Below are 15854 nucleotides of genomic sequence, written 5' to 3'. Positions count from 1 at the left end.
CAAGAAAAAAACATAGCATATATTCTTTTGATTAGAATTACCAAATTGTTGGTAAAACAAGCTCTTCTGATAATTAAGCTTACTTAAATATGCTGTTTGTGTTTTTCTCCTAAACGAAGTATTGCCAAAAAACCCACATTGCAGTTGGCTTTCCTTATCTCATTATTTCCTGCCATCAGTAAATTTTATAAAAGATGGACATTCTGTATTTTCTTGCTTTTCTGGACAGTCTCATGTAGAAATGGAAATACAGTATTTTAATTATACTTTTCAAAGAATCCTGGAGAAATTTTAACTGTGGATATGAAGGTTGCTTCTGCAGAATAATCAGTGGATGCACATCATACACATAGGGTTAGACCCATGACCTTAAATTCATATATTCTTCTTAATACACATTCACAGTTCCTACTATATTAATGGACGTTTTGGCTGAAGATAAAGAATCCTTTAATAAGATTAAGAAGATAAATAAGTTCTTAATGATATGCAATGAAACTCTCCCAGTGAAATTTTTGTGTCAATTATTTACTATATGTAGGTAGTACTTGTCACATAATCTCCCCCCAAAAAATTTGATCCTGCTTCTGTTGCTGCTTGGCTTTTGTTTTCTATACTATACAACTGGTCTAGATGTTTCAAACCACATACTAATGGGCCATACATCACATATCCCAAAATAGATTTAGCACATTGATATTACATTTGGTTCACCCCATCAACCAAAATCCTGTGTAATTTCTCTGGCAGTCAGTAGAAAGTTTTACTTTTGGGATGGTGTAAAAGAAAATGCAGTTTTTAAAGTCAAAGGACCATCAGAATTTCCTATACCTACTATTCATGTGCTACTGTGGATCTTATCTGTTATGAAAAAAAGAGAAGGAAAGCAAGTGTGTTAGCTAGAAATCACAGGGACAGAGCATTGCCCTTCAGCATCAGGCTGACACTGTCAGCTACAGCACTAAGGGAACAGTCAGATTTCCATATTTACTGAGGTGTACCTTGCAGGTGGCTTGATTTACCAACAAGTGCTCTCTCACTGCCCTTATTTCAACTGTTGAACGCCAAAGGTAGAGAAAACTACAGTGATTTAAAAGGGAGGTGACAAAGACAAGGAAAACGAAGTGCCACAGGTGAGAACAGCGGTCCAGGCTGGTAATTCGCACAACAAAGGCTACCAATCATACCACATACCAACAAAAATAATCCCTGTAAATTTAAGCCAGGTACTGAGATGCATAGATGTGTAAACTGATTAAGTTCACATTTGTATTACTTCAACTCTTCCCTGTCTTTAGTACAGCTCTTCTTCTTTTCTGTAGCGGGGTCGTTTTTAACATTATGTTTTGATGTTATTTTTCTGACCTTAAGAAAAATATGTCCTTTCAGCCTCCTGTGCCCAGGAGGAGAAGCTCTTGGCTTCAGGTGGCTTCCCAAGCCACAAAGGGTTAAAGGGAAACTGCAGAAAATAGTCATCATGGTAATAACGTTTTTCTGGTGCAGAAGGCCCAGACAGATCTTTACATTTAATTCTTATAATACTGGCCAAACTTTCAAGTGTGGATTTACCGAAAGGTGTCAATGGTTGTCACAGAGCTGTAATGAGTGGTGATTGACAGATCGTCTTTCAGCACCTAAATAAAGGATAGTGTTTGCACATACAACATACTATACTGCAAGCCCGTAACACTGGGCCCTCAAACCATTCTGGAATAGAGTTTAGGATCAGAAAAAAAAAATCTACTCTTCTTTCTCTCCTATCCCCATTAGATGCTTCAGCTAATTTGAAGTCCTGATAAAAAAAGAAGAAACAGCAATAGAGATTATTAGATAGTTTAATTTATTTATTATTTTTTCCAATTAAAAGTAAATAGATTTCATGTAGTGGTGACAATTAGGTGAATTTCATAATAGGAGTGAAAATGGCTATTGAAATAGCAATATCTTATTAAAGAAATAAGGATTTATCATTGCTATTTACCAAATTTACCATTAATTGAATGCCCAGAATAGTATGTGCAATTTTTTCCAGAAGACAGAATATGTGTTTTCCTAAGAAGTTAGCTTAGCTCCTATCAAGCTGGTAAGGTGCAGATTGTTTATTTGAGGAGGATGACAAGAACCCCTGTAGTACAGTCTAGCTCAAAACCCAGTAGGCAACAAATTCAGACCCCTTTATCTGTGAAACTCCCGTGAGGCCCTTGTGGCATTTCCATCGTAGAAGCAGCAGTTTCATTCTTACTGCTTTCTGGAACGGTAGCTCTAATTTGTCCCCATTCTACTTATTTCTCTGTACTAAGCTTCCTCATTTGATATGGGGTAATCTCTAGAAGTCAGTAAGCAGCTGTCTGGCCCTCCTGTACACTTGTACATTTTTGGCACCATGCACATATTCTACCTTGCTGTTGAAGTGGCATAAAAGGAAAAACAGAGAAAAGAGGGGGAAAAAGAGATGAGGCAGCCAGGCAGGGTACAGGCATACTTGCTTTTCTTTGGTTAATTTGCTGGGGCAGGGGGTCGTTATCACAGGGCTGTACTTAAAATGTCTGCGAACACTCAAGAGGGCTTGGCTTGGGTTACAACTTGCAGGCATCTGTACTACTTGAAAAATGACAGATGCTTTTCTAAAGTGTCAAAAGCTGCTGCCTGAAGCACAACGAAGCGCTCTGCAGACCATGGATCTGTCAAGTAAAACTCCTTCTTCTGTAGATTAAAAGGACCTCAGAAATATCAGAACTCCTCTGACTAGATACAGAGATATCTGCTGGTTGGTGTTTCAGGGCAAGAGTTGTGATACTCCATTAATTCATAGAACTGAAAGCTAGAAAGGATCCTTAGCTGATTTAATCTTACCTCCCAACATAGCCTGTTACTTTCACCTTTTTGAGCCCAGTAATTAGTGATCAGCTGAAGTCTATCTTCCTGGAAGGCATCTGAGAGACAGAAAAAATCCAGGTAAATTCAACTAAACTATATTCTTGTAGGTGTCTGTCCACGTTTTTTGCTTCAATCCCTTTCTCATATCAGAAGCCTTTACTGGATCAAGTGGTTTCACAGCTACTGTGAAAGCCAAGATTATCCATATGAGTAAGGGCTTGAAAGGTCAGACCTTTTCCTGAGCGCATGTGTGACAAGGAGCAATGGCTATATGCCAGTACAATTAATCTGCATTTGCATTCCTGTGTTCACAGGTTCAGCAAAGTGTTAGGATTTAGAGGTGAGGAACCAGTTACCAAGAGGAGACAGAATTTGAATTTGCTGTGACAAATGTCTGAAATCTGTTGATATCTATAGCATGTTTCCTACCTCATCTACTCCAAAACACCCTTCAGGAACCATCTGGGCATCCAGAGGAGAACAAAATGGAAGTTGCTGTATACAGCCAGGGAGGCCTCTTCATGCTCCATTGATACCTGTTTCTCTGTTTTCCAGAAAAAAGTAGCAGACCAGCCCAATCGGAGTCCCTCCATATGGTTAGCCATGTACAGTGCTTTTGGACGACCAATTCTTCTCAGCAGCACGTTCCGTTACTTGGCTGACTTGCTGGGTTTTGCTGGGCCATTATGTATTTCTGGGATTGTCCAGGGCTTCCAGAATACAACCAATAACACAAATGCAACAGAAAAGGTAACCTGACAACATCGACTGAAAGACTTTGTTTGATATTAGTTATAGATTCATATCAGGTATTTAATACATCTGGCTGCATGCTTTTATATGTCCATGATCATCAATGTATCATTTAATTGTTTCTTTCAAGCAAATTGAGGTTTTGAGTTTGGTTTTTTTGGTGAAAGACGGTCAAGTTACAGACCTGAGTAATGGAAGTCTTTGGTATGAATGCAACACAGGTTGCCTGGCTGTCTGCCTCTTGGTGGAGTCATTCCTGCAGTTCTGGAGAGAAGGAACAGCTTTTCTGCTTCTCTTCAACTGTACCTCCTCATTTCAGGCATGACACCCACTGGTGGTGCCTCAGTGATGCATCCAGCAAGGATGAATTTGGGAATTTTGCTTAATTTCTGTCCATCTGTCCATTTGTAGTTCATAGACAGGTTTGAGCTCTCTGAAATCTATTTTCCACTGGGAAGCAGAGAGTAGTCATTCCCTGTTTGTGATTATGCTGCTTATTGTGTTTATGCTGCTTGTTGCTGTGATGAAATGCATTGGTGCATGTGGGAAGGTGAAAAGCATCCACTTTATTCAATGGCATTCTTGATACTAGAGGTGCACAAAAGATACTAATTCACAGCTCATTTCAGGTTTCACCAGGGCTGAACTGTCAGAGATCACCTCTAAGCACTGAGCAAGCCTCTGATACAGAATATTTTCTATCATAAGAAAAATAATTTATTAGCAACTAGTGAAAAGATACAGGTAAAATTATTTCACCAGCTGACAGCAGAGAAGACATGATGAAGGAGTTTTCCTACATCTGTCTTCTGATATGGAAACTTCTCCATCGACTTTATGCAGTGAGTGTTCTGTATTTGAATGAGCAGATAGGTATGTAATGGAATAATATTTTCCCCTCCAGATAAAGCATTTGACTATCATCACTATCCAAACATCTCCTTGGCTGCCCACTCCTGACATTCATTTTATTGACTGATGGTCTGAATTTGGCTTTAGACTCTCATTCAGCCATTGCACGGAAGGAGAGTTTAATTGTGCAGCTTATCAAAAAAAGCTCTTTATCATCCTTGAACCTCCACGTGTTAGATTTGAGCCACAGACTTAAAAGGCAAAGTGCATATTTTGCCTTCAAAAATGTTTTTTTTTTTTGCATGTTGAACAAGCAAGGTATTTTAGCTTGGAAAAGATCATTTCTGGATCTCAGGTTTAGGAATCTATACCTCATCTGCTTCGTTTATTTTTTTTGTACTCTTCAGTGTAGTGGTTTTAGTTGTGGGGGTTTTTTTTTAAGTTTTAATCAACACTGGCTAAAGGGAAGATTAAATAGTCTTTGGAGAACTTGAAACCACTCCAGGAGCCTGGCTTGGTGACAGTCACTATTTCTCTTGGATACAGTTCAGAATACATTTGCTTTTAATTTATGGATTTTGATAAAGTTTCTCTTGGTTGTTCTTGCTATTATGCATTTCTCCTTTTAATTCTGTCTAGTTTCACTTAATGTGAGTTAATTGAATTTTATGCTTATTCCCCCTTAATTCCTGAGAACTCTATATACATTGATAAAGGTATCTACAAATGTTATTTTATTATTGATAAAATACTATGTATTTTATGTAGTAAATACTATGTAGTATTACACTATGTAAAAATGGGGAAGTTAAATGCAGCAGAACATTAAGAGAAGAGTTTTCAAATATACTTATCTGACTAATCACGCACTTAAGCAACCCTTGTTTCAAGGAGTCTTGGGCTGGTTGACCCACTTAGTCCTATTATTTCAGTGGGATTTAGGTGTCTTACGGACATTGGACCTTTTGAAAACAGTGTTAGGTGCTTATACACACCTTGTCAGCTGCCTGTGGCAGAGGGAGGAGTGCGTGGTGTGGAGAGGCTGGGGTCACTGCAGCGAGGTGAGCCTGGACGGCTCGGACCACCTCTCTCCTGCTTGCAGTCTCATGGCGGATGACAGTAATCCAGAGTGATGAAGGAATCTTCAAGAGGGTGGGTACATGGCTTACTCTCCAATATTTCCCAAACCTTTCATCTCAGAATCAGGCTGGGTATTTCAGCAGAACAGGCTTTTTCCTCCTCCTTTTTTTTTTTTTTGGGGGGATAAGAATTACAGTACATCCTGCTTCCAGCTGGATCGGAAATACCAAAGGAACAGCCTTTCTTGCAGTGTTTTGGTACATTTGTTTCCTTTTCTGCCTGAAACAGAGTAGCACAGTGAACAGAAAAAACAGAAAATGAAAACAAATCAAGTAATTTAAACAAGATTTTTTTTTCCCCCTGTTGAGGCATTTAAACCTCATTTTATGGGGAACACTGGCATATATTTTTTTTTTTTTTTGTTCAGAATCCACAGGCATCATAGACTACATTTCTGGGAGGAATTTTTTCCATAATATACAAATGCAACATAAGTAACTAATCCCTTATAATAAAAAATATTTTCTTGCAGCTTCTTTGTGGTGTAGGTGTAATGAGCTTTGTTTTCTACTGAGTAGCATTTCTACCCTACAAATTATCAATGGAGAAACTAAAGATAAGGTAGATTTGCTGATCTCATTGTCCCTTTCCAGCTAAAACCAATTCATTTTAGAACTGCTAGAAGTTAAGATCCTAAGTCTTTGGAACATGAGCAGAGTGTTTAATTTGTATGCAAATTATTTTGATACATAGGACAGTGAGAAATCTGATCTCCATAACTTGCCCATAATACCATCAATATTTTTTATTCTAATGCAATGACTGGATTTCCTTGTTTCCAGTGTCTCAGGAATATACAATCCCTCCCATACCACTTTCATCATTTTTTCCTTTCTTTTCAGGTGAAGGATCCATCAAATTCATATCTTTCATCAGAGGAATTCCTCAGGAATGTTTATGTTTTGGCAGTTCTTCTCTTCCTGGCCCTTATCTTGCAGAGGACATTCCTGCAGGCATCCTACTATGTGACTACAGAAACTGGCATCAACCTACGAGGTGCTTTACTGGTGAGCAGAGATGTTCCTATAATCTGCCAAGAAATTCACTAATAATATCTCCAGCTTCCTACTTTCATATGGCTTGTTCTTTACCTGAAGATGCAGTTAATTGTTTAAGAGAAGAGATGCACTGTATTTTTATACAGAAAACTGGAAAAAGTAGTATCACTGACACAAGCCAAGCTGGTGTTAGCAATTCCTTTTACTAAAAACTAAACCCATCATACTAACATGTAGAAGTTTAACACTCACTCTGTGCATGTGAGAACATAACTTTGCAGATGACCTTTAAAGATTCCTTCCAACCCAAACTGTTCTATGATTCTATAACGTTAAGTATATGAAGATAAGCAGTGTCATTTTGGTTCTGCCACTGCTTTGTTCATTTGCTTTTATGAGGTTACTTCTGCTGACTGTGAACAGCGTCATCTGCAGAGTATCTTTGGCCGAGCTGTGTTTTACAGGAACATTGTCCGTGTACTGTCAGTGGTGATTCTGGATATTTATGCCCTTTTGCACAGAGCCCTGTGGGATGGGACAGGAGTGATTCATCTCCAAAGCTGTGTCTCTTAAACCAGCATCCATTAACCCTCTGTGAAAGTCATGTTTATGAACTGGAGCCAGCAGCTCCAGCTCAGAACGTGGGTGGGTTGTAGCAGGGATCTCCACAGACCAAACTCCACAGACGGCAGTAGCACCATGTGCAAAACAGAAGCTGGAACTGATGTTTTGCCAGGTGTAACTAACCACAGGAGTATCATCTGAGCGTGGAAGCTGCTGGGTTTTGTGTGCACTGTGATTGATATAGCTGTTTCAAGCATTTTCTGCCTTCTCCCAGGATAGATGGCACAGACTTGGTGAAGAAATAGTACCTAATTATTTCCCTGTGCTTTTGTGACTCCCACTTGCCAAAATGGGTACTTTTAAGATCATATGCACTGGATGTGATTCACCATGGTCTGTAGACATTTCTGATTAATGCTACAGGGTTTACCTTGTTCACGGACAAAACAGGGCAAAGAGTAAAAATTATTTTAAAAACTTCCTTGAAGATGCAGTGTGTGGTATTCCATCATAACTGCTAACTGGGCTCACGATGTTTGTCTTTAAAATTCTGGTGGAGATATGCCCTGATTAATTTTAAACCCTGTTAAGCTTCTACAAATTTTATGGAAACAGATGGCCAGGTAAAGGAGAGAAACCCAAAGGAATACATACCCACTCTGATCAACAGTTTATAGGTCACTATCTTATCAGAAACAAGGACCTCTTTGATAGACAGTGTCACAGAAAAGTAGGCTCACAAAATGTTTATTAAAAAAGATCTTTGCCCAGTCTCCTAAATTTTTATGTTTTCTTGTCATTTTGTTCTATTTTAGGTCTGCGTTAAGCAACAAACCTTTTAAGAGGAGTTGGAGTTTTTTAAAGTCAGTTCTCTCTCTTATGCTTTCTCTCTGTCTCCGTCTCTCTCTCTGTCTCAGGTGAGAGACTGGGAGAAGGGCTGTCTTAGGTAAAGACTGATACTGCTGTTTGAAAAGTCCTGCTGCTACTGTTGCTGATGTATGATGTAATTTTCATATCTTCCATTTTATTTCTTTCCCACAGGCAATGATATATAATAAGATCCTGAGGCTTTCCACATCCAACTTGTCCATGGGAGAGATGACGCTGGGACAAATCAATAACTTGGTTGCCATAGAAACAAATCAATTAATGTGGTTCTTGTTCCTGTGCCCCAATCTGTGGGCAATGCCTGTTCAGGTAGAGCATCAAAGTAAGGGCCTGATTTCAGACATCTTCCAACCTGGTTGAAAAGGATATATGTCTGTGAGACTACTGCAAAGTCCAGAGGGCAACCTGGACTTCACACTCCCTTGCCAGGAGGACTAACAAGCAGAAACATGGCCCATCATCTCCTCCAAGGGCTGGGAGGCTGTCTCTCCGAGGGCCAGTAAGGAGCAAGTATTTTTTTGAGCAGGATTTCCATGTCATGGATGCGGTCTATGACTTTAAGAATGATGACCTGTCATCCTTTCCCTGCTCATATTTCTTCTGCTGCTGACACAAGCCATTGCTTTTATTTCTGCCACATGGCAGCAGCACAGGCATCTGACCAGCACCACGTATTGCATTTGCAGTGTCCACTTGTAACTGCGTTTTGTGGCAGGAGCAAAAAGCAATTGAATCCTGCTCAGTGACTGGCAGCAGCACCGACAGTGCGCTGCACAAAATGCTCAGAGGAGCGTTCATCTAAACAATCTTAGTTACTGTAAACATCTGGTTCTTAACAAGGCTGGGAAAGATCTGTAGGCAGATCTGTAGGCAAATCTTCAGGAAGGAAAGTTAAAAATTATTAGCCTGAAAGAAATCTTCAAAAGTGCTGAACAACTTGATGACCTAAGCCATGCTGATTTTCCATGAAGCTTGGAGTCCTGTAGCACCTTCAAAATTTTAGCTTGGGGTGGGAATGACATGGTCCTTACCTATAGGTGATCCCACCGACATTAAACAAGTTTAAAAAGGGATAGAACCCACTCTTAGAGTAGATCTGTTTTGCTGAAATTCCTGTTACTGTATCACTGATTTATTATAATAGTCAGCAATATTGCTACTACTAATGGAAACAAATATTAGTTTGTTATGTGTCTATTTTAGGACTGAGTAGGGTTTCGAGAACCATGAAATAATTTATGGAGAAAAAGACCAAAAAAGTTTGCACAGTAACTGAAGTTAGAAATATTACAGAGTGTTTCATTTTAAGTGACTGTTTCATATCCAGGTTTATTTGGAAGTGTTGCTGTTAATACTTCGAAAGTTATTAAATGAACAGGTGGTCCGATTCCTGTGGCTAGTGAATAATTATATGTAGCCTAAATTCACCACTCATTTGTGTCTTCAATAAAGACTCTGTCTCAGCCACTGTAGAAATGTAATGGCCTTCCTCACCACTACTGTAAAAGGCTGGTTTGAGGAAGCTTCTGATGATTTTGCTGGTTCCTCTAGTTCACCTTCAGGCAATCAGGAGACAGGGAACACAGGGTAGCTCAACCGTAGCTTTGTCCAGGAATGAGCATCGCATCACCCATGAATTTGTGCCTTCTGAAGAACTTGGTGAGTGAGCATCTGTGGCCTAGGCTATAGAGGACTCCTTCTGCTCTTAAGCTCTAGCAATCATACTGATTACTTTACACCTCTGCTTCAGTGATGAAATTGAAAGGGAATACTTCCTTACTCTTTCCTTCTCAAAGTATTATGCAGCTGATAGTAATGACACTGGTGATGTAGCAATGTCTTTCTGCCTGATTAGCTCAATTGGCTGCTTTTTGGGGAAAAAAAAGGAAAAAACTAATTCTTGGTACCTATGGACTGGATTGTAACTATACCTCTGGAAAAGATGGTGGGACTATCCTGTCTTTCCTTATGCAAAGGACTTGAGCTTCAAGGGATGTCCCAAGAAACAGCAATTATCAAGTCTGCCCCCTCCTTGAGCAGAACAGCTTGTAGCAAATACTGAAGTTATATCCTTCCAGTGTGAGCCAATAAAGCCATAGCCTGCTGAAGACTGCTGTGAATCCTAGAAAATATATTGTGTGTCCACCAATTATGGCCTGTTATCAAGAACAAAAACTCATTGCAGGATCAGGCCCCCAGTAAGGGCTTCAGTTTACCCCAAGTACAAATTGCTACCTGTAACCTTGTATTATTCTGCTAAGAAAATGGCATGTAGGTATGCTAATTTACATTACAGAAGCCTAAAAAGCTAAATAATGCTTTCAAAGTGTTGAACTCCACTGACTTGTATAGTAAGAAGGCAGATTTAAAGACAGAACTGACTCACTGAAGGGACAGCAAAAATACAAAGTAGGGAACTAGTTCTGTATGGCCCGTTACTCTCTGTACCATAAAGTGGAGCTTTTTATAAAAATACTTACGTAGTAGAGCTTGTATTAACATGGGAACCAGAATTGTGGTAGTTGCATCAGAGCCATTCCCAGGTAAACCTTTGTGGGAAGTGTTCCCAAACTCTCTGTAGGGCTAAGGTAGCATCTTGATATTGTCCTACAGAGCTACGTGGTATTGATGCACAAGCTCAGGTCTGTGTCACTCCCAGCGCATCTGCATCATGCTTCAGTGCCTTTCTTAGACATGCCTCTGCCTGCAGTTGCAAGAAAACCACTACAACAGAATGAAAATGTGATTTACAATGGACTGCCATGAATAAGACATAAGAGCTTTGAATACTTCCAGAGTGATGTAAGGAGCTCTAGTGTAAATAAGACTTGAGGCCAGTGATTCTGTAAAATGCCTTAGGGCAAGCACCGTCATTTTAGTGCTCCTTCAGTTCTATGGAAACCTCATCTGGAATTAGGACTACCAGGCATGAACACAAACTATGCAGTTATTGTCAAACATAAAGGCTTCTGCGTTCGGTTCCCACACTTTCCAAACATGACCTTCTGAAGTACGGGCTCAGCTGATTCCTATGAACCATTTAACTGTTTATTAGAAAAACTTTTTTTTTCCTTGCTATCATTCTGGCATATTGAAATCTACTTTTTTTTTTTCTATGTTGCTTTTTTCTTCATAGATAATAATGGGTGTGATCCTACTCTACAATTTACTCGGAGTGAGTGCCTTGGTCGGTGCTGCTGTCATTGTACTGCTAGCTCCAATACAGTACTTCATAGCTACGAAGTTGGCTGAGGCTCAGAAGAGCACTCTCGTAAGTAAATTATTTCAGTGACATTTGTGATCCAGAAATGAGAACAGGGAACCAGGAGTTCTGGATTCTGTTCTTGTTGTTAGTGAACATTCATTGTGGAGGTTTGGGCAAGCTGTCCCTTAACTCCATCATCCTTTCTGTTTTTCTGTGGCTCAGTATCTCTTCCTTCTTAATGTTTGTCAGACAAGAATCTGAAAAAAGTATGTGGGCCTTGACCTGCTTTCTCTGCAGAGTATTTTTCACCCAGCTAGCACAGTTTCATCTGAATTCAATCCCATGAAAGGGTGTTATTCCTACATTCAGATGTTGTATTTCATGGGATGTTAGCAAACAGTATAAATGACTGATAAATTATAGGAGGACAGTATTACAGAGTGTGTACAACCCCCCTCTGAAATGGCTATAGACTTTATGCTCTCACCCCAAGCTTTGGTATTGTCTAAAAATTAGCTGGCATGGCTGGATTAATATGTGTTGTATATTGTCCAGTGCTGTAAGTTTATTTCGCTGTCTAGTTTAGTTCACCAATTAGAAAAGTTTTCTGATACTTTGTCTAATTTTTAACTTTATTCTCATGATCCTTGAACTTTTTTAATCAACCTTTGATGTTTGAGTTGTCAAATATTTAAAGATCCATGTTATCTTAATATTCAGTAAGCAAATTATACATACATGGACCTAATCTTCAGCACACTTCAGTCTTGTTGAGTTGTGCCAATTTATACCAACTGAGGATTTATCTTTGCATAATTTCAGAAATAGTCTGAATCCTTCTTTTTGCTGTGTTCTGAGTTCCTCATACTCATAACATCTTTTGGATTATGATTTTACCAAAATTTAGGATTACTGTTTTCTGGTCACGGCAACTAGCAAAATATATCAATAAACTTCTCACTTATTTTCATGACCAGGCTGTACGAATCCCAGAATTAATCTTGTATCAGCAGTTACACACACGTAGTCTTCTGTCTATTGTTTATGGAAACCATTGACCTACTAATCCACCTCCTTGAGTTTCACCCTCTGTTTGAAGGATTCAGATGGTTTGGTTTATTTTTCTTCTCATAATAGGGTCACTGAATTTCCCCTCATGATTGTAAGCATTTTAATATATTCAAAGAACATGAAATTTTATATTGTTTTACTCAGTATGGCAACTGAAAGCCTGTACAAAATCACAAACAAACAAAATTATAAATCTTTAATGAATTTTACAACAGAAATCACGGGAAAAGAGCATTCTCATTAAAACTACAAACCATTATGAATTTCTTATCCTTGTTTTCTTTTGAAATGAAGGACTATTCTACTGAGAGATTAAAGAAAACCAATGAGATACTAAAAGGCATTAAGTTATTAAAGCTGTATGCCTGGGAGCACATATTTTGTACTAGTGTGGAAGAAACGAGAATGAAGGAACTCACCAGTCTAAAAACCTTTGCGCTTCATACATCTCTTTCCAGTAAGTAACTATGTCTTTAGTGCTTGGAAATGGATCCTGTTCTTCATGTCAGCGTTCCTCCTGACTTCAACTAAAGGAGATACAGCTGTGCCTATGACACTTTTTTTGTGTGTGGAATGTTATTAAAATAAAAAGGCATGACAAATACATAACACAGAAACTTGAAAATATAGAGCATATCTTGATTTTTTTTTTAGTAAGTTTTCTGTCACCTTCATTATGACATTACAGTTATGAGTTGCTTTATAGTAAGGAGGCTCATGATAATATTAGCAGCTCTGATTACCGCAAAGATAAATTAGTGTCTGAAAGAAATTGTATTTTATATAATATAGAAGAGCTGAGAGGGTAATGTTTTAGTTGTGTTGCGTAATAATTGTGCACATAAAACTTTTTATCCCAGTTCACTGAAGTATACAAATGAGATAATTCCTTGGCTTATTTGTTTGTGTGTTTAAGATCTCTCTCTCTCATGGAAGGAAATTTCTTCCTGCAAACTCCTTTGAGAGCTTTAATTACTTGAATTGGACATAACTCAGTTCTTCTAGCGCCATACAACTAATTGTAAAACTGTTTTTTCTTATTTCACATAATTTCATGCCTATTTTACTTCTCTTTCACAGTTTTTATGAATGCAGCCATACCAATAGCAGCTGTTCTTGCAGTAAGATATGTTTTTTTCACTTTTCCTTATAAAAACAGAGAGAAAAAGGAAAGGGGAGAAAGAAAAAAAGGACACCATTGTTACTGTAGGATGTATTCCTCACAAAACCAGCAGATGACTTAATGTGCCCCTGCTAACTGAACGATAGCATGACACTGGAATTGCCCAGTCCCAGAGCTGGTATTTCACCAGCTATGGTTTGGATTGGTAAAAACAAAAAGAAATACAAATTTTTACTGTAAGAAATAAAGAAAAAAAATCATTGCACTTGAAAGAAGACCCATTTTGAGAAGCTCTCATTTTGAAGGCAATTTGGGTGGCTTCGCTATTCTATATTGTCTACCAGTGAAAATCATTCCTGTTTCAAAGTGCATTATAAGCCACCATTTCAGTATTCAAGAAAGGGTACTCTGCAGTTTAAGGAGAAATAAATTTTGCTTGTCCCCTGGCCAGGTTTAAATCTCAGCCTAATGCTCTAGAGGAACTATGGCATGCTGGTCAGCAAGGAGTCTTCATAGACCAAATTCTGAGGGCATTACTCAGAGTATGCTGACAGTGTCTACCAGAACTGGGTGAAATATGACCATAACTCTGCATCTGTGAAAAAAACCCTAAAATTTGTTAGATTCTTACTGATTATTCTGGGTTGTGTGTTTCCTCTAAATCTTGAAGTTAATTACAAAACTTTACAAAATTTAATGCTTTGATTTTGCAAAGATATTTTTTTCATTCTTAAATGAGTAAATCTCTTGAAATCACTGGCAAATTTTAAAAATCTTTTTCATTTTAATAGAAGACAACTTTCTCTTCAGTTTACTGGGTTTCACAGTAAATTGAGGTATATAGTTATTGGCCTTAGTTGAGCAAAATATTTTGCTTGCTGTCCTTGTCCATCTTTTTCAAGAGTCCTTATCCTGACATGCTCTTTTCCTGACATGCTCTTTTCCTGATGTTGACAGACCTTTGTGACTTATGCATATACCAATGACAAGCCGCTGCAGCCTGCCCAGGCCTTTGCATCACTGTCATTGTTTCACATCCTGGTCACACCACTATTCCTGCTCTCCACTGTGGTTCGTTTTGCAGTCAAGGCTATCATAAGGTAAGTGACCCTTCTAGTTTGTCCATCTCTTGAACACCTATGTTCAGTAACACAACAGGGAAGGTGCTAGAGAAAAAGGTTGTTTCTACCAGCTCACATAGAAGAGGATTTAGAGGTGGGACTCTGATGTTCAAAAATGGGAGAGGAATCAGAGTAACTATTTCTTTTTACTGCATGATACAGAGACAAATAAATGTTCCATTTTTTTAATAATTTCACCAAATTTGGCAGTCTGGATTCAGAGTCAGCCCATCCTCCCTTAGGATATGCTCCTCTTCTCACAGTGTGACAACTCACCATCACTCTTACCTAGTACATTTCTGAACTCTTGTCAACACAGAGGGAGATGAAAGAGACTGGTGTGAAGCTATCTACCAAGACTGGCCCTGCTGATGCAAGGAAGAGCAACTGGCTTAACTCTATGTCCACAAAGGGTGCACTGGGCTTTACGTGAGAATTTGGTATTGTCCTACCTCTCATTGTCTAGCACTAGCATGAACTTTCTTAGGAAAGAGAGTGGGTGGAGGAACACTGGACGCTAAAGGACTAGTTACTCAAGGGAAACTGAGCCCTACAGGACTTCTCTTATAGAGGAAATGCTGTTCCCCTGAATGGCGGTATGGATGAGATGCAGAGATGCAGGAGAGGAAGCATGGCAAGGCAGACATTTGGGAGTTTAGTCTGTGAGAGTAGGGATCTGCATGGCAGGACAGCGAGGAAGTTGGTATGAAGCAGAAAAAATATTAAAAAATAAAGGAAAAGGGTGTCATAAAATGTGTTGCTTTAACAGAAACTTATATGTTCCAGGCATTTATTTTGCAAATAGCCCAAGAAAATAACTTCCTTCATGCTGGGCTATAGAGCACTTAATCTCAAGGGAGCTGGTTGGTAGTAAGTCAAGTTTCAGACTTCTGGCTGTTGTGTCAGTGGTCTGTATGGAACGAGTCATGGTCATGGGGCAGTTATGTAGATACATACACTGCCAAGATGTCCCAAGAGTCACAAACTGACACCTGACTGGCAGGAATGTGTCAGATGCCTAGCACTAGCAGGATGTGAAGACTGAACTAACCTTCCCACCCAGGAACGTAGTTCCTTCTTGCCAAGTCTGAGGTACATTGGCAAGGTGTTGTATTGCTGCTGCCACTACCTCTTTTTGGGTAACAATAATAACAAATAGAAGTCAAAGGGAGTTCAGTCTCCCACATATGTCATTTGCCAGTACCACACTCGCTTTAAAAAAAAAAAATTAAATAGGGTTTATTTTTATTGAAGCAGCAGCA

The 15854-nt window shown here is 38.9% G+C and overlaps 1 protein-coding gene across 1 annotated transcript in view; it reads left to right on the top strand.

Moving 5' to 3' along the window:
- The window catches only part of ABCC9 (ATP-binding cassette, sub-family C (CFTR/MRP), member 9), a 75749-nt gene that overhangs the window by 17029 nt on the left and 42866 nt on the right, over positions 1-15854 (top strand). The window contains exons 7-13 of the mRNA XM_010291239.1: positions 3433-3627; positions 6465-6629; positions 8226-8381; positions 11209-11343; positions 12643-12805; positions 13429-13469; positions 14429-14571. Of these exons, the coding sequence (XP_010289541.1) occupies positions 3433-3627; positions 6465-6629; positions 8226-8381; positions 11209-11343; positions 12643-12805; positions 13429-13469; positions 14429-14571 (998 nt within the window). The remainder of the gene's footprint in view (positions 1-3432; positions 3628-6464; positions 6630-8225; positions 8382-11208; positions 11344-12642; positions 12806-13428; positions 13470-14428; positions 14572-15854) is intronic.

This window comes from Phaethon lepturus, unplaced genomic scaffold, assembly GCF_000687285.1.
Source record: "Phaethon lepturus isolate BGI_N335 unplaced genomic scaffold, ASM68728v1 scaffold9897, whole genome shotgun sequence".
Classification (NCBI taxonomy): Eukaryota; Metazoa; Chordata; class Aves; order Phaethontiformes; family Phaethontidae; genus Phaethon; species Phaethon lepturus.
Note: the sequence above shows the minus strand (reverse complement) of the source record. Positions and strands in the feature narration are given on the sequence as shown.